General features: G+C 38.4%; 1 protein-coding gene across 1 annotated transcript in view; it reads left to right on the top strand.

Annotated features, from left to right (window-relative positions):
• LOC122814048 (zinc-binding protein A33-like) overlaps window positions 1–18,001 on the top strand; it is a gene marked incomplete at its 3' end in the record, with an annotated part of 33,387 nt that extends 15,386 nt beyond the window's left edge. Inside the window, 3 exon segments of the mRNA XM_044086652.1 lie at window positions 15,872–16,105; window positions 17,746–17,777; window positions 17,886–18,001. Of these exon segments, the coding sequence (XP_043942587.1) occupies window positions 15,872–16,105; window positions 17,746–17,777; window positions 17,886–18,001 (382 nt within the window).
• Between the last annotated feature and the right edge of the window lie 2,493 nt (window positions 18,002–20,494).

Genomic DNA, 20,494 nt, shown 5'->3' with positions numbered 1-20,494 from the left:
CTGGGTGAGTATGAGACTGCTCAAGAACAGATGTTTCAAAAAATGGTAGAATTAGAGGACAGAGCAGGTAGGGAAAGTAGAGGACTGTATTCATTTTATGAAAGCACAAATAAGCAACTGGACTGGTATTCCACAGCAGGAGTTGCTAATTGAAAGGGTACATTGTATGCAGGCTCCAAACCTGGTAATGATAAAGCAGCCAAGACCTTTATTAGTAAAGATGCAATCGTTGATTCTGCTGTAGAGAAAGGCAAAGTTTTAAAAGTGGGAGATACACTGTTTGTTGAAAATTATTACTCACTGCACACCAGGCAAAAGAGGAGCAAATTTATTCCAGCAATCAGGGAATGAAGAGACAGATGTGAGATGCAAACTGCTGTATCTTGTTATCTTCAGAATATATTTTTCCTGGAGGATCAAAGTAATTTACAAATCAGAATAGGCTGTCCAGCAAAAAGAAAGCTATCAAACAGAAGGGGACTCTGCTTCTTATTCTTCAGATAATAAAGCTTGTAAAGAGACTTTGCCAATGAAACTCTTTCCAATGTTCCAGTGGAAAATGCTTTGTGGAATTATGAGGGATCTCAGTTTGTTAATGAGGCTGAAAAGAAAACTTGGAATTATTGGACTTTTTTGACTTTTTAAACTTGTGTGGGTCTCCAAAACATGTTCCCTACTTCATGTCATGTTTGGAAGAGTAGTAAGTAGAGAGGAAGAGGAAAAAAAGAGGTAGCTGTATGTAAAAACATTTTTGTTCTAAACAGTACTTTTATAAAACATTTCATGACATAAACTGCATGTTACAGATTAAAGCATTTCAGTTATTTTTGTGTGTTATAAGGATACTAAACAGATGCCCATTTTTTCCTTTTACAGTTTTAAGAAATGTAGGCATTGCAGTATAAAAAGAGAAGAAAGCCTGAACAAAAGCATGTTAAGCTAATATGCTCTAGTCTTGGTTTGCTGAGGTGGAGGATGGGGTATAAAAGTATATACATTCTGATATTAGTAGTGTTGATATGTTTTGTCATACTTTTGTGTAGGAGACTGACTGGATTAAGACCCTTAACTTGATCTGACAGTAAGTTTTAAATGGAAGCAAGTAAATAAGAGAAGACAGAATATAATGAAAAGTTTTCCTTTTGTAAATAAATGTTTACAGTGTAACATGAAAAGCTTGGAGATGAAAGAAAATATGTATCTGGTTCTTATGTTTCTATAAAAACAAGCTGATAAGAAGGCTATAAACTTTTAAGGCTGAAAGGTAACATTTTCTGAAAGCATTCAAGCTTTCTACATCTGGGAGAAGAATATAGATAAGACAAAAACAGAGAGCACTTGGTGTAAGTAAATGCATAGGCTATACCACCCATCTTGGCATACAAAACCTTAATTATAAGTCAATTGAAGCATGTGAGTGTAGCTGTTAATCTGGGGCAATTGTTTATATACTTGAAGGGTGAAACATCATTATTTGAAGATGTACATAGTTTTGTATGTTTTAGTAATTCAACAGATTAAAAAAATAATGTTAGATTTGTGATAGTAAGGGGCTACAGGCAAGGGAGGAGGATTATGCTGGCATATATTAATATTATAGCTAAATCTGCTACAATGAAGCTAAATAAAGTTCTGAGAGAAATAATCAGCTTTTAGCAAGGAATATTACTTATAGGTGGGAAGTGGAATTTGATTTGAAACAGTGGGAATGTATCCGGGCGGGCCTAGAAGGGAAAATATAACAAAAGAGGGTAGCTTTTTGAAGAGATTTATGAAAATATTTGGTATGGAAGACATTTATTCAGTAGTAGGAACACAGAGAGAATTTACATATTATTCCCCAAGGTGCAAAAAATGGGTTAGGCTAGACAGAAATTATATTTCACAGGAACATGTGGATTTAATTGAAAGTCTTGATACCTATCCAATAACTATATCAGATCATACTCCAATAATAACTAAGATAAAAATGCAGGATATCTGTTATTAAGAGAGGAATTTAAGGAATGAGTACTGGAAATTATTTGGGAGTTTTCAAGGAAGATAGACATTTCTTCAGAAGATATAGTTAGGGAGTGGAATAAAATGAATGTGGAGTTTGAAAATATGGTAGAAATAATAGAAAAAGAAGCATGACATGGTTAAGATGTAATGAGAATTATTTAGCGGGACTGACAAAGGTTAAAGTATTGTAGAATAAGGGGGATCTCACAGAACAAGAAAACATACAACTGCAGAATGCTAAGCAGAAAATAAGGGATTACCTTGATAAAATGCATGAGTTTAGAAAGACTGCTTTAAGCAGCTGTTTTTTGATAACACCAGGACACAAATGCTTTTAGCACAGTGACTCAGGCAACAGAAAGTAGAAGGGGCTTTTGCAAAGCTTATATAGCCTATAAAGAGGAAAATAAAAGAGAGATCCTGCAGAGTTCCTGCAGAATGCTAAATAGAAAATTAGGGATTACCTGGATAATATTTTTTTATAATAACTCCAGGTCACAAAAGCTTTTAGTATAATGGCTCAAACAACAGAAAGTAGAAGGGGCTTTGCCAAACTTAGGGAGCCTATAAAAAGGGAAAACAAAAAGATCCTGTAGTGTTCTTAGAAATATTTTGGAAATTTTATGAAAATCTGTATAAACCAGAGAACTTGAAAATCAAGAAAAAGCAAATGGAATATTTATGGAAGAATTAAATATGCCAAGATTAGAGGTAGATGAGGCTCATTTATTAACTGTTAGGATAGGAGAAGGTGAGATAAAAGTGGTGATGCATAACTAATCTGCTGGAAAGTCTCCAGAAATAGATGTAGTCCCGCGGAAGTTTGGAAGGTATGAAGGAAGAAAGAGATAAAAATCTGGAAGGTTTTGTTTAACAGTATTTTAAAAGTAGAAGTACCAACATCCTGGAAGAAAGTGATGTTAGTTGTAATACCTAAAGAGGGTAATGCTCCATCAAATCCAGCTTCATACAGGCCCATTTCGATTCTAAGCCATAATTATAAAGTGCTTATGTCTGTAATGGCTAAAAATGGCAAAGGTGTTGCCAAAATTGATAGATATGAATCAATGTGGTTTTGTGAAGGTGAGGCAAACATTTGACAGCAGTAATAGAATAATGATGATCCAGAAGGAAGCAGAATGTAAGAAAATACCACTATTGTTGTAGGGTCTTGATGTACATAAAGCATTTGACAGAGTAAGATGTGATTTTGAATACGGCAGTGGAAGCATTTGAATTTCCTGACACAATAATAGGGTTAATTAGGAGGACATATAAGGGATCAGAGGTGAAAATTAAAGTGTTTGGTGGGTTCATCTAAGTTCTGTCTGAACAGAGGAACCCTTCACCCTTTGTTATTGGCATTATATTTTGAACCATTGGCAAAAACAAAATAAGAGACTCAGAAATGTAAAGAAGCAATTGGTATAGTAATCAAGAAAAATTGGCTTTATTTGCAGATGATATTATTTTGAAGCTGATAAAACCAGAAGAGTATGTCTCAGTTTTGTGAAACATTTTGAAAACATTTCAGGTCTTTTGTGGATATAAATTTAATGAAGATAAAACAAAGGCTATAGCTGTAAACTATTATCCCACATGTGAATTGGTTCAGCAATACCCATATTTATGGGGATGAGATAAAATGAAGCACCTAGGAATATTTATTAAAAATAATTGTGTTATAGCATCCGAGGATGTGTTGGAAGAGATTAAACAAAAGATAATACAAAAACTGAGAAACTGGAAGCTCTTACCTATGGATGTGGGCAGCAAGAGAGAAGCAGTAAAAATGTTTTAGTCCCTTTAGTTTTATACTCAGGTCAAGCATATTTTTATCAACCAGAGGAGTTGTGGATAGTAATTAATGAAGAGTTGAAGGATTTTATCTGGGAGAGGAAGAAGGCAAGTGTCAAGTCTATACACATCACAAGCAGAAAACTATAACTCAAAGTGAAAAGGGATGATGATGAAAAGGGGAAGCTCAAGAAATAACAACAGAGTGGAGTCTGGACGCAGACCCTTAAGAAGAATAACAATAACCATACAGAATATTATATTCATAAAGTAGCAAAAAGTATACTAAGAACAAATCCAACATGGGAATGGAAAAGGAGATTCTGCCAATAGGGATGACTGCCATTGGGGTGCAAAGAATAGGCAAGAGGGGGCAGGAATTTACTGGAGAAAAATGGCAAAAGAAACAAGGTATTGGGAGCAAATAATTAGAAAGAGAAATATGACAGAATGGGAAGAGGCCAGGAATTTATTTGGACTACAGAATAGAGATTGCCTTCCCTATCAAGGATTGATATTAGAGTATAGACAAACATAAAGAAATAGGGGGATCCCAAGTGAAGGTCCAGCACTGCTAGAGTTTTTAGTGGAATCTATAACAGAAGCTGCAGCTAAAAATGAATAATTACTAGAGCATATAAAGTATTGCATCATAAAGATTAAAATCAATCAGTGGAGGTTAGAAAGGATTGGGAAGAGAGACTGGATAAGCAATTCACAAGAAAACAATAAGAGAAATTGAGTATGGCTCTCAAATAAGCAACAAATTCTAGAATACATAGGATTTTTGCTTGGATCTCTTTACTAGATATTTTTATACCCCAAGTGGACACCAAAGAATTATTCCTCAGATTGCAAATATTGGATGTGTGATGGGGAAGAAAGAGGTACTGGGAACATATTGTGGGGAGTGTAACAAGTTGACGGGCTTTAAAAAATTCCTAGAGACTATTCTGTCAGAAATACTGGGTGACTAAACTGGTGTAGCTACATTTAATTCAGGTGGCTTCCCAAAAAGCAATTACTAGAAAATGGAAATCAAAATTTAAATATACCTTATTTGAAGTAGTGAATATAGTAACAGAGAAAAGGAAACAGAAGTGGGATCTTTAGAAAAGGCTAGGAGCAAATTACATAGAAAAAAATGGGATTGTGGGAAAATACATGCAGAATAACGTTTTGAAGGAGGAATGAGGTTTAAAAGAAGGCAGGATATGAATAAGCTATGTAATGACAATGAGTGGATAGATTATAAGTGATGTATAATGATTGCAATTAAAATTATGTCAATATGATTTGTTTTCATTTATATAAATGTGTGATTTAGATGAGTAAAAAATGGCAGTGCCCAGGGAGGCTGTGTCAGCTCATCAAAGGGAATGCTCAATCTTTCTTATTTTTCTCACAAAAATGGAGAAAATAATTTTCCAGACTTTTAAAATTGGATACACTAACTTACAGCAGAAGAAAGTTACTGGAAATTAAATGTTTTAGAGTGCAGACTGTGACACCCCACCACTGGATCAGTAATCAAGGAGCCTCAATCCTCACTACTGGCACTGGTGGGGCCATACATTGGGAGGATGACAAGGTACACACACAGTATTTCTAGATGCAGCTCTCTGCATCAAGTGTAATTTCCTTTAAGAGCACACAGAGACCACAGTCAGTCTGGGGCTGGTTTCTCCCTCTTTCTCCAGATCCCCAATAAGACTCCCCACTGGTACAACTATAGAGTTAAGAGCTCAGCTGAGTGGCCAAGCCAAGAACTCCAGCACCCTCTCTGTCCAACCAGTGTTTTGTGTCCCTGCCCAAGTAGCTGACACACACACTCTTTAAGGTTTGATTTACACACACACACACACACACACACACACACACACACACACACACACACACACACACACACACACACACCTGGGAAAGGCAGGCACAGGTTTACTAGCTATGCCACTTTTTGCCCAGACTATAAGGTAGTTATCACTGCCACCAGCCATCTCCTTATCAGCTACTTTTAGGCCCTTAACAAAGGGATTTCCAATCTTACTTGTAATGTTACTATTAATACAAATGGTAGTTTGACCAAGAGGAAGGCTATTAGGAGTGGCCTACACAGTGTTACCAAATATATATGCAAATACTCTCAGAACTTAAATAACTTTACAAATATCAGCCACAATGAAAGGTTTAAATATATTTAATGCTTGTTTGTCTTTTCGGCTTTTCCCGGTTAGGGGTCGCCACAGCAGAACTCCGGTCCACTAATGATTGGCAGTAGATTTTCATGAACGGCAAGGTGCCAGCTCGACGTCCAACCTTCAACAAAGGCATGCCCATTTACACATGTCTTTTGAATGCCACCCAACCGCGGGGAGGACATGCAGACTCCACATAAAAGGCACTCCTAATAAATAATAATACAAGAATAAGAAAATACTCAGTATATATTTACAGTGACAACATTGCAGGACAGTCTCAAATAAATAAATAAAAACATCTAAACTATGCTTCAGTATATTCCTGACTGAATCTAAGAGAATTACTATGCCCTAGTTAACTTACTTACTATAGAGCAAGGCAGATGTGGTGAATGGATCTTGTAGTTGTTGTCAGGTCCAAAACAGAATATAGAATGCTGTCTCTCACTAAGAGTTCTCAGATTAATATCTCAAATATTACTGCTGGGCTAGCTTGCAGAATTACATCATTTCTTGTCATCTGACTTCGACTCCCCAGGCCCAAAACAACCACTGATGGAAGTTGGTAGCATTTAGCATCTACCTGTAAAAATACATAGACAAGGAATTTTCCTCAGATCTTTGGCAAATGCTGGAAGTCATAAAACAATAAAAACACTTCCAAGACAATACAGAAAACCTATCAGCACAGACTCTGTGTCTCTGGCCTAGTCTATTAAGTAATTTAATTTCAGCTACTTTTCTAAAATTTACTAGACTGAGGTTAACCTCCTGTATTGCAGTTTCCACTGTTAAAATATACATTTCAACAGTTACAATACTGCATGTACATTTCTGTTCTTTTCCAGAACAGTACCCTGTGGACACATTTTCAGCACTTTGCAAAAGCATTTTCAACACACACGTCTGTACCAGCAGTTTGGTATACACATGAAAACAGTTCTAATACATTTGCAACACAAGCATCTTATACGAATCATGTTGATATTCACAAATGATGTATAATTATTTACAAAATTCCCGATGGCTGTGCTGGCAGTATCTCCTTTGGTCACACAGACATGCTGACTGGATTCCCTGCTTTCTGGGGAATGTTTGGGGCCTACTTAACTCACAGAGCTATTGGAGCTTTACATTTTATCCAAACAGGCTGTAAAGTACCCAAATCAAGCAGCAACAGGATCTGGATCAGTCAGAATGAGGGCTAAAGGAAGAGATGTGGCAGAATCTTAGACTTCAGTTCTCTACTGCAAACAAGGTGAGAAATACCTGTCTACTAATATTTACAGAAACCTGGCTCCATAACAAAATCAATGACAATGCTGTGAACTTAGAGGATTTGCTTTGTTTAGAGCTGATAGAAACTAATCTGTATGTGGAAAAGCTAAGGGAGGTGGGTTATGCATCTATGTAAATGAAAACTGGTGTATGAACTGTGAAATTTTATGAGTACAATGCTATGGAAATGTAGAATTCTTGACAGTGAAATACAGACCCTTCTATGTACCCAGAGAGTTTAATGGAGTCTCTGTAGCAGTTGTGTATATACCACCTAGTGCTAATATCTCCGAGGCACTTGGCATACTGCACAATTCCATATCTGAGCTGCAAAGTAAAACTCCTGACTGTGCATATGTGATAGCTGGGGACTTCAATAAAGCAGACCTCAGAGAGGTGCTACCCCACTACCATTAGTTTGTGGTCTTTCCCACAAGAGGAACAAATACCCTTGACAAGGTTTGCACCAACATAAAGGGGGCATACAAAGCAGTGCAGCAGCCAAACCTGGGGAGCTCTGATCATATTTCAATAAGATTAATACCTGCTTACAAACCTCTGCTGATCAGAGAAAACCCCCTGAGAAACTGGTCAGGGTCTGGAATAAAGGGCAATGGAAAGTCTCAGGGACTGTTCTGATAATACCTGCTGGGACGCCTTCAGAGAAGCAGCCACTTTCAATCAGCATGTGAACATAGCCGGGTACGCAGGCACTACAATGGCATATATTTCATAATGTGTGGAGGATGTATCTACAACCAAGAAGATTAGAATCAGAGCCAATCAAAAACCTTGTCTAACCAGCAGAGTGTATGAGCTTCTGAGGGCAAGGAATGAGGCATTCAGGGCCAAGGACAAGGTGGGTCTACGTGAAGCAAGGGCTAACCTAAAAAGGGGCATCAAAGAAGCCAAGAGGGAGTATGGAAGAAAGGCACAAAGTTGCAGTCATGAAGGATATCAGGAGCTTCCGGCAAGGCATTCAGCAGCTGACTGACTACAAGAACAAGTCAGTTCAATGTGATGCCAGCACAGAATTTCTGGGCAAGCTGGACTCATTCTATGGCAGATATGAAGAGAAGAACAACCTTGAGGCTACAAAGCTACCTACTGGCAGAATGAGACAGTGCTCAAACTTAACCATGGAGAAGTGAGAAGTCAACTTTAGAAACTGAACCCCAGGAAGGCTGCAGGCCCTGATAACATTCTGGGCAAAGTATTTAGAGAATGTGCAGACCAACTGTACCTAATCCTTACAGATATTTTCAATACCTCCTTGGCTCTTGAAAGAGTATCAGCATGCTTCAAGGTAACTAATATAATCCCGCTGCCCAAAACAGTCAACCCAACTTGTTTAAATGACTACAGACTGGTGGCACTAACCTCAAATGCCATGAAATGCTTCAAAAGGATAGTGAAAAAACATCTGTCAGAAGCTCTGCTACCAGTCTTTGAAACTCTGCAGTTTGTCTGTTGGTTAAACAGATCCACTGCAGATGCCATTTTGGTGGCCCAGCACCTCTCTCTGGAACATCTTGAACAGAGGAACAACTATGTCAGGCTGTTGTTCATTGACTTTGGCTTGGCATTCAACACAGGAGTTCCGATGCAACTCACAGGCAAATTAATTAACCTTGGCATCAATAGGAGCCCTTGCAACTAGATCCTTGACTTCTTGATTGGAAGACCACAGAAGACATGTGCTGGTAACAACACATCAGGTACCATTACACTCAACACGGGTGTGCCCCAAGGGTGTGTACTTAGTCCTCTACTATTCACCATCCTTACCCATGACTGCTCTGAGAAATTTCCCAATAACCATATCATCAAATTCACAGATGATACCACTGCAGCAGGTCTCATAAGGGATAATGATGAGAGGGAATACAGGAACAAAGTCAACTCTCTGATCAAATGGTGTGAAAATAACAACTTGGGTCTGAATGTCAGCAAAACTAAACAAGTTATCATTGACTTCAGGAAAAGGCCAGCCATTCAATCTCCACCTGAGATCAATGGTGAGGTGGTAGAGACAGTTCAGTCTACAAAGTCCCTGGGGGTACACATCTCAGAAGACCTCTCTTGGTCTGTGAACGCAGACCAGATAATTAAAAAGCTCACCCACTCCTGCACTTCCTGAGAAGGCTCAAAAGAGCAAAGCTTCCTCTGAATGCTCTACCCACTTTCTATGAAGGAGCGTTGAAAGTATTCTCACCTGCAGCTTTACTGTGTGGTAAGGAAACGGTACTACGGCAGAGAGGACGAAGCTTCAAAGAGCGGTGAGGACTGCGGAGAAGATAACGGGCACGAATCTTCCAACCGCGCAAGAACGTTTTACAACAAGAAGCATAACGAGGGTATACAGAATACTTAGAGACACATCACATCCAGCATTTGGCTAGTCTGCTAGACTTTCATCTGGCAAGAGGTATCGCAGCATCCGCTGTAGGACCTCCGGGCTCTTGAACAGCTTGTCTCCAACAGTAATAAGGCTCATAAACTCTGACATCAACTTGGACGTCTCCTACCTCCAAACATTATCTCACTAGTAATAGTTTACTGAAAGTGATACGTTATTTAATTGGTTACCTATTACCAAATCGAAGTTACAGAACTTAGAATACCATATGGTCGACACAATATGATCGAAGTTACGTAACTTCAAAATTAAAAAAAATAAATAAATAAAAGAAAGAAAACGTACCCTGATGGGTTAAAGCAGGGGGGCAAGCCCCCCTGCTCCCCCACCCCCCGCTACTTAAATATACCAACTCCGAGATTGCACTTTAATGAACTACGGTATGGAAAGGGAAGATTTCCCTTTCCTACACTGTAGTGCGATCTCGGAGTTGGTATATTTAAGTAGCAGGGGGTGTGGGGGGTGCAGGGGGGCTTGTGCCTACACCCTTTACTTTTTCTTTTTTTTTTAATGTTTATTTTGAACAGTTCGAATTTTCAATTGTTCGATCATTAAAGGTCGACCTTCAGTGATTCGAACAATTGAAAATTCAGTGTTCCAGTAGGCACCCATTTAATTCAATATAGTTAATATATTCTTACAGAAGTGTAATATGTTTCTCCTAAAAGTGCAATTGCAAAAATCTGTCATGTGCAATATTAGCAAACTGCCTTTTCTTCTCTTTTTCTGTGTACAGTTTTATTTGATCATATGTTTAAGTTTATATGTACGGGCAGTTTTGCCTGACTAGGAATAGGTTATAAGGAGTATTTTTTATGTGTATTAGAATAGTTGTCTGTATGTCATGTCTTATTCTTTTTATACTTAAATTGCCTCTGTACTCTGACTATGAGCTGATACGTGAAATTTCGTTTAGGTTGCACTTGTGTTTCCTAAATGACAATAAAGTTTTCTTTGAATCTTTGATTGCCTGTGTCATAAGCGATAATTCAATAAAGATGTTTAAAAAAGAAAGCTAACAACTAAAATCCCTGACTGTCATCAAACGGTGACATGAGTGTGATCATGTGACAATGCATCTAGTGTTAGGGAAAAGGGAAACAACAGAAATATAAAACAAAACTAAAAAAGGATCGATCATTATGAAAGAGTCTGTGAATCTAATACCTGAAAACACTAGAGATGATGAGAAACCTTTAACTGGGCCAGCACAGGTTTGCAGCACTGCAACCAAAGTATTTGGGCTACATGAGCAGTTCCCTGGGTGCGATTAAATCAAAGGTTCACATAGAGCAGGGTGCACTGTGAAACCTATATCGCTTCAGTCTATCACATCACATCTGTGTTCTAGTATTTTCTGTCAGTGGTCCAGCACTGCACTTTTCCTGTATATTTAACACATGAATACATATCTCATACCCTCTGCATACAGTCCTACAGAAGGCTAACTCAGTTTTCTAACTAGCTTTGTGGCTGAAGCTCTGACATGCTTTTTTTTCTCCCTCTCTCCACTACATCAATTTGGAGTCCTTTTGTTTGTTGATTATTGTTTTGATGAAATATGACTCACCATTTGTATTATTCCTATATTTAATAAAAAATGCCTATTGAGTTTAGTGAGACTTCAGTGCACGGAAGTAAGGAAGCTGTCCTTACCTCCAATGTTGGCTGATGTCAGAGTTAGGATAGTTACAGCTGTAGGGATGTGGGACATAGTGCTTTTGCACTTTTAATTCAGTTATATACAAACGTGACTGTTTTTAGGTGACCTAGTTCTTGACAAACGTTAATTCATTGTTTAGCCTTCTATCCCATCTGACCTCCTCTTTATTCTACCAGCTTGATGCACCACGTTTCCTTCTCATCTGAGCCCCCTCTGCAGCCACCCAGAGGACTAGCTGCATTATCAGATCACCTGTACTGTCCAGCATACTTTTACTGAAATAATGCTTCCTTAGTGCTTCCTAAAAGTTTCTTCTGTACCCTCTGTTCAAGTCAATTCCTTCACCTAATGTTCATTTTCTTTTTCCTCCCCTTTCCAAGTGCATACTTACTCACTGTTGCTTTAACCCCCCTGGTTAGGAACTGCACCCCATCTGTCTCAGTTGCCCTAATGAATGTACCAACAGTCCTCAGAATTATTTCATTCTCTACACCCGGTCTGTATCTCTAACCATATCAGTTGCCTGATATGAATACCCTTGAGGACTTGGTTATTTGTTACTCTTCAGAAACATCTCCAGAGCTGCATATTAATATCTGCATTTCTGACTCATCAGTAGCTTATCTGTAAAATAACTGAACCAGTCAATCCAATATAATACATAACTGGAAACAATCACATTCTACAATTAAGAATTAGCAGTACATAAAACAGACTGAAATGCAAAAGTCATTTAGTACAGACGGACATAAAACGTTGTTAGAAGTGCAGAATCAGCACTGCGCCAAACTTATTGTTCACACGTGCAAACTCCATGCAAGAATTCAGAACAAATGTATAGTTTAGTATAAGATGCATAACTTGCTTTATGGAGGTGTGACTCAGAAGAAAAATATAATTGGGAACATATTTTTTTAAGATTGTGGTGAATTGGCGGACTTTAAGGATTCCCTGCAGGATGCACTGTCAGAGATGCTGGGTCGGTGAATTGGTCTGACAATAGAGATGATTTTTTCTGAGCTATGATACAGAATCGGACTTGCCTAGTCATAGTAAGGCCTTGCGGTGTCTAATAATGGTTGCTGTCAAAAAAAACAATTACTAGAAAATGGAAATCAAAATCTAAACCGACTATACTAGTAGCAGAAATAAAACAACTGGAATTGAGATCTTTAGAAAAGGGTAGGAGCAAACAGTTTACTATCACATTTCTGAAAATCACTCGGTCGAGTAATGACTTAATCGAAAAAAAAATACTGAAAATAAAAACATTGCCTAGGCAAAATGACGAAAACAGTAATGTTGACACATCCATATGCGACATTGTCGACATTACCCAATTTACCTTGGGTAATGGTGATTTCTAACCAACGTTTTGCAGGGGGCAAGCCCCCCCCGCACCTCCTGCTACTTATATATGCAAACTCTCAGACTGCAGTACAGTGAGGAAGAGGGTAAATCCCCACTGTACCGCGATCTCCAAGCAGAACATCAACCTCACAACAGCGAATGCACACTAGCATTCGTTGTTATGGACTCGACTATTTTCTGTTGGGCATTATGAGAACTGGAAAACAGCCTTTTTGACCTTCCCAGTTCAAGTGACTGCCATTCAAAAATGTGATTGTTAATCGGAGCAAAGTACATAGGAAAAAATGGGAATTGCGGGAACAATACATACAAGGGAGAAATGAGGTTTAAAAGAAGGCAGGACTTAAATGAGCTATGTAAAGTTTGCCAGAGAACAATTGGGTAGATTATAAGGGATGTATAAAGTTTACAGCTGGGAGCATGTCAGTATGGTTTGTGATGTAAAATGCTTGTAACAAGGATTCTGTCTGTGTGGTTTGTTTTCATTTATAATAAATGTATGATTGCTTGTGTAGTAAGTCATGGTTTAATAAAGATGTTCATTGTTTAAAAAAAGGCAGGAATTAAATCATTTATGTAAAGTTGCTTAGTTTATATGCCATATAGCAATATATGTGAAGTATAATGTTTGTAAATGTTAATATAGTTTGATAACTTTTATATGAATGTAAATTTGCCTATGTCACAAGTGATAATGCAGTAAAGGTGTTTGAAAAAAAAGATGCATAACTTGCTTTAATGTCTTCATAAGTGTGACTGCACTCAGAAAGCTGGATATGTTGCAGAATCTAGAAACAGGAAATGTCTACCATTTAAAGGATGAATTGCAGAGAACATCAGTCTGCTCCAGTGTACACGGTTCCTATGAAATGTTGCTTATTTTAATTTAAAGAGTCTGATTCTACCACAGACTACACTCCAAGACACAGTTTCTGCCCAACCAAGCACCCCTACAAACCTTTCCTGCACCTGTCACCCTACCCCCATGAACATAAATTAAACATCACTCATGTACTGGTGTTCCATCATCTTGCACCAGCTGCAAACATTTCATTGTCTGACAATTAAGGTTTACCAGAATATGTCTGCTGTTGGAATCAGGTACTATCCTTTGTCATATGAGGCCTTCATCAACAGCATGACATCTTCTGTAGAAGCTTCAGGACACAGATTCTGGAGCTGGTACTGAAGTCCCACATGATGGGAACTCGATACAATCATGATGGGACCACCTAGCACTGCTTAAACATTGATTGTCTTCTTTATTCTAAGTCAGCAGTTTTATGATGCTAGAGACCTGGGGTACTCATCCTGCTTCCTGTTCACACATACCATTATAGTGCGAGACCTGGGGTACTCATCCTGCTTCCTGTTCACATGTACCATTATAGTGCGAGACCTGGGGTACTCATCCTGCTTCCTGTTCACACGTACCATTATAGTGCGAGACCTGGGGTACTCATCCTGCTCCCTGTTCACACATACCATTATAGTGCGAGACCTGGGGTACTCATCCTGCTTCCTGTTCACATGTACCATTATAGTGCGAGACCTGGGGTACTCATCCTGCTTACTGTTCACACGTACCATTATAGTGCGAGACCTGGGGCACTCATCCTGCTTCCTGTTCACATGCACCATTATAGTGCGAGACCTGGGGTACTCATCCTGCTTCCTGTTCATAGGTTCATAGGTAGGTACTAGGCTATCTGCCCAAAGGCATTTATAAGCCTAGCCAGAATGTGTTGGCTTTCTCCACCCCCTTAGATTAGTTTCCTGTGTCTCTGTCCAGCAGAGCCACTGAAGTGATCCCTGGGGTAAACTTTCTGTTTCCCATGGTACGCGGTTCACATGTACCATGCTAGTGCGAGAGCTGATGTACCCATCCTGCTTGTTGTTCACAAGTACCAAGCTAGTACGAGAGCTAATGTACCCATCCTGCTTCCTGTTCACACATACCATCCTAATACAAATGCTGATGTACCCGTCTTGCTTCCTGTTCACACGTCACATACTGATGCGATAGCTGATGTACCCATCCTGCTTCCTGTTCACATGTACCATGCTAGTGCAAGAGCTGATGTACCAGTCCTGCTTCCTAGTCACACATACCATGGTAACACCAGGATCTAGTGCATTTTGGCCAAAATACATTGCTATTGTGCTTCCTGTTCACATGTACCATGCTAGTGCAAGAGCTGATGTACCCATCCTGCTTCCTGTTCACACATACCATGCTAGTGCGAGAGCTGATGTACCCATCCTGCTTCCTGTTCACATGTACCATGCTAGTGCAAGAGCTGATGTACCTGTCCTGCTTCCTGTTCACACGTACCATGGTAGCATCAGGATCTAGTGCATTTTGGCCAAAATACATTGCCATTGTATTTCTTGTTCACATGTACCATGCTAATGCAAGAGCTGGTGTATCCATCCTGCTTCCTGCTCACAAGTACCATGTTAACGCTAGGATCTAATGCATTTTGGTCAAAATACATTGCCGTTGTGTTTCCTGTTCACATGTACCATGCTAGTGCAAGAGCTGATGTACTCATTCTCCTTCCTGTTCACACATAATATGCTAGTGCCAGGATCTAGTGCACCTTGCCAGAATACATTGCCATTGTACAATGGGCATGTGGTGCCACATAGATGTGGGTACTGCCCTTGGTGCACTAGATTTTGACTCCTCAAAGTCAATATACACACCAGTCCTTGTTAGCCGTCCAAACATCAGTTTGTCCTTAAGTCACTATACCCAACTGTCCCTGTTACCCGTGCAAACATCAGTTTGTTCTTAAGTCACTATACCCACCAATCCCTGTTACCCATGCAAACATCAGTTTGTTCTTAAGTCACTATACCCACCAATCCCTGCTATCCATGCAGAAATCAGTTTGTTCTCAAACCCAGTTTGTTAAACATACATGTACTCACCCTGAAACCAGTACACCAACAGGTGGTTAATGTCTGGATAACAGATTTTAAACTAAGTACTGGTAACTCAGTGCCGTATTCAGCTGCTGTTGTTCAGTAATATTTACAACCAGAGTCACCTAGCATCATCTGTGTTGGTCTTAAGCTGATCACATCTTAAATAGAAATTAGAGCATAATCTGGTAAAATGTTTCTCCCCTCTAGGATAAGGCCTTGGCTCTGGAAGTGAACATTAAACTACAATTCACTAAAATGATTAAGTTTCTCAATGACAAGAAAGAAAACTTGATCCAACAGCTAAGGCAGGATGAAGCACAGATCCTGAAGGAGATGGATAAACATCTGAAGAGCATTAATGTAGAAACTGACCACATGCACAAGTTAATAAAAGACATCCAGTCACAGCTAGAGAAACAGGACTCACTAATGTTTCTGATGGTAAGACATTAAAAACTAATAATAATAGTAATAAAATAATAATAACTGCATGTAAAACATTAATTTTCTTTACTAGATAGTCTATCCTTTATTATGGTTGTTTTGTTGATGATGTATTTATAATCTGGGGTGGACCAGCTCTAGCATTAAATGAATCTGTCAGTTATTTGCACAACACTACATCTTTTCTAAAATTTTGATGTTCTCTTATGAGCATATTGAATTTGTGATGTATGTTTTATGAAAAATAGTAATAAACTATCTACAGTATTTATAAAAAACAGTAATGGATAATGTGTTACACAGAGATGGTATGCATCCCTGTCACATACATAGAAACGTTTTAAAGAATCAGATCTATAGGTCAGCCAGACTTAACAACAGAGATATTATGTTAGATACTTTTAAAGAAATGAAAGTTGACTTCTTAGCTAGAGGCTGTAATGAAAGTGAAACTGGTCACACTATTGATGAGGTAACTGATCACACTATTGATGAGGTATTATCACATAGAGAAGATTATGTAAGACCTTACTTCTCTGATAATAATATTGTCCCTAGAAATAACATTACGTCTAATAAGTTTAGGATAAATTTAACATATTCCAATAATGTACATTTAGTCTATGACATTATAAGAAAGAACTGCCCAATTTTATTGACAGATTACAAGTGCAAATCTTTTTTAGATGATACTCCGCACTTTTGTTTTATAAACAGTCATTCTTTAAACTGTAGATTAAGTTATAATATAGGTAGAGAAGAGAATCCTAAGTCCGACAGAAAAGGTAGTTTTTCTTGTAGAACATGTAATATGTATACATTTATTTGTAATGACAAATGTTATGTCCATCCATCTACTGCTCATGTTTACTATTTCAGTTTTTTATGCTGACTGTAAAAGCAGTAACTTAGTGTATTTAGCAATCTGTAAACTGTGTAGTAGGTTTTATGTAGGAAAAACAAAGAGGACACTTAAAGATCACATAAGAGAGTATCTGTACTATATAAAGAAATGCAATCTAAGGAATGCTTTGTATAGGCATATACATGCAGCTGGTAATGAACGTACTTTTCATTTTTTAGTTCTACAATTGCATAAAGCTTGCAAAAGGGGAGGGAACATTAAAAATCACACAGAATGCTTAGAAGTTAACTGGATACTTGAGTTCTGAGCAGACAAGGGCTTATGTCTTAATGAGGCTGTCCCTTTAATACCAGTATTGAAGTCACGTGCATTAGCCAGCTAAATTTGTAATTAATGATTTTTTCAATAAATTGTGTTTATTAGAACTTGTATTAATGGTCTGAAGAAGCGCTGTAAAGGCATGAAAGTACTTACCATCTTTTGTGTGAAATAAAGTTGATTTTAAGCGGTGCTAACTGGTTTTATTATTTTTGACTTTGTTGCATGATAAATATACTAGGAGTATGAGATGTACTGCAAAGTAACATTTTGTATGAAATAACGTTTTAAGAGAAAATGACCTCGGAACTCAGCTCATGAAACAGCAGAGGTTAGATTGCATAGTTTCCAGAGTTCATGCATATCACAGTAAGCAATGCTTTATTTAGATCTGAAACAAAAATAATTTGATGTGAGCTCACTTTGATGTACTTCTCCACTCTGTTCAATGCAGGAAATTAAGAGCACCTTGAAAAAGTATGAAAAGTGAGTATATATGTTCCATTATCTGCCTTCATAAACTAAGCTACATCATCCTTGTATATATATTTTAAATAAATTGGCCTTTTTATTTATTTATTTATTTTTTTACAGATCTAACTTAACAAATGTGGGGAGTAAGTTGGTAAAGCGTGACTTGAATGTTGGGGTATACAATGGCCCCCTGCAGTACTATGCTTGGAAGGAAATGAAATCCATTATACAACCACGTAAGTGATCTATTCTGATTACTTTTTAACAGTTAATTTATCCCTAGTACTTGATAAGTTAGATTTTAAACCCACAACTAGAAATAATGTATTTATTTTACATCCCTTAAAGTGATTTGCCAGTGTCTCTACGTACATTGTGACATCTGAGTCAGGTGTCACTTATACTTCCTTTTATTTTTGGGACTGGTTGTTTAATAACCTTTGTAAACTTTTCATTAAACCATGGCCCAAATAAATTTAGTTTTTCTTGCTGTGATGTCACCTTTGGCTAACGTGCAGTGTATCCATAAACTTTAATGAAGTACCTTCACTCATGCCCAGAGATACACCCTTTAAAGTCTGTGTACACAACTCACATTTTTCATATGCCAACATCAGTGAGGTTTAAATTCCCTGTTTTTACTCAGTGATGTTATCATATGGAAAACACATTTTAGAAGTATTTTTCTTGGTGAAGAATATTCCAAAACTGTTCCTTGATGGGGGAAAGTACTGTTTAGCAGCTAAGGACTACACACTCTGATGCAAAGGTAAGTTTCCAAACATCAGCAAATCACTTTAACTGGGTTAGTGCAATGGTCTACAGGCCCCTTTCAGGCACAACCTTGGCTTAATGGGGTAGTATAAGAATAAAATAACACTGAAGTCAAAGTCAAAGAAAGTTTATTGTCATTCAGATCTACACAGCAGTGTAGCTGAATGAAATTACAATGCTTCATTCTCAATGCAGGAAACAGTTGCACATATAGACAGTGAAAAATTAATAAAATATGACAGTAGAATTTTAAAAGGAGCAATTTTTAATTAAAGCAGGATAGCAGTGACCCACACCCATCCCAGAACAGGAGACAAGGAAGATAAGGCACAATATGAAGGTAATATTGTCAAAGTAAAGTTGAAACAATAGCAGCATATCTATGATTAGACTGAATTATTGCACAGTTTGTATATTGCACTTTACAGTCCTTCTGTGTGTAAGTGAACTACCTTAATATTGCACTTAGTTATTGCACATCCATAAAATGCCCTTTGATAGGCTAGTTATGTAACAGACATCATGGTTCATTTTTCCCAAGAGTTCGTCTAATGGAGAGTGGAATGAAACTGTTTTTTAGTCTGGTGGTCTTACAATGCAGGCTTCTGTATCTCCTGCCTGAGGACAGGTGAGTGTACAGACCATTGGCAGGATGCATTGATTGCTGGAAATCTTTTTGGCCCTGTCGATGCACCGGCATTTGTGTAGATCCTCCAGAGGTGTTAGGGAGGTGCCAATGATTCTTTCTGCCGACCTTACAACTCTCTTGAGAGCCTTCCGATCCTGATTGTTACAGCTTCCATACCAGACTGCAATGCTGTTGGTCAGGACACTTTCAATGGTGCCCCTATAAAAGGTCTGAAGTATGGAGCTTGGTAATTTTCCCTTCCTAGGTTTCCTTAGAAAGTTCAAGCATTGCTGAGCTTTTTTTACTGTGCTGGATACAAGAACTGACCAGGATAAGTTACCTGTGATATGAACACCGAATAACTTTGTACTCTTGACCCTTTCCACTGTCATCCTTTTCATCACTAGAGGTTTGTGTGGTACTTAAGATCTTCTGAAATCAACAATCAACTCCTTTGTCTTGCTGACATTCAGTGCTAGATTGTTGCTGTCACACTAGACCAGTAGTTGATCAATCTCTTTCCTGTAGGCCTCCTCCTCTCCATATTTGACCAGGCCTATAACTGTGGTATCATCTGCGAATTTGATGATTATATTCGTCTCATGTGCGGCCATGCAGTCATGTGTCAACAGAGTGAAAAGTAGAGGGCTTAAGACACACCCCTGTGGTATTCCTGTGTTCAGGATGATACTTCCAGAGCTGTTGTTTCCCACACAAACCTTTTAAGGCCTTTCATTAAGGAAGTTCAGAATCCAGTTGCATAAATAAGAGTCTATGCCCAGTTGAAGTAGCTTAGATATCAGATTCTGAGGGATGACAGTGTTGAAGACAGAACTGAAATCGATGAACAGCAGCCTTGCATAGCAGTTTTTGTCTTCTAAGTGGGTCAGTGTTTCATGGAGAGCTAGTGAGATGAGTTATTTTTTAAAATCCCTCTGCTCTGGCCAAAAGTCCCTAGCTCTCTGGGTGGTGTGTGGACTGTAACTTTTATGTCCTGTGTTGAGACACAGCCGGCCCCTCTACTTGAAACCCTGTAAGGCTAATAATATCCTACTGAAAAGTAGGGAAACTCAGCTTAGAAGCCCCACAGGATCTACCTGGACCCTCTACATTCAGCCTCACAGTCTTTTATGTCCTGTGTTGAGACACAGCCAGCCCCTCTACTTGAAACCCTGTAAGGCTAATAATATCCTACTGAACAGTAGGAAAATTCAACAGAAGCCCCTCAGGATCTACCTGGACCCTCTACATTCAGCCTCACAGTCTTTTATGTCCTGTGTTGAGACACAGCCAGCCCCTCTACTTGAAACCCTGTAAGGCTAATAAT

This window comes from Protopterus annectens, chromosome 10.part0 (assembly GCF_019279795.1).
Source record: "Protopterus annectens isolate FY-2018-M chromosome 10.part0, PAN1.0, whole genome shotgun sequence".
Taxonomy (NCBI): domain Eukaryota; kingdom Metazoa; phylum Chordata; order Ceratodontiformes; family Protopteridae; genus Protopterus; species Protopterus annectens.
The sequence above is the reverse complement of the archived record's forward strand: the minus strand, read 5'-3'. Positions and strand labels throughout refer to the sequence as shown.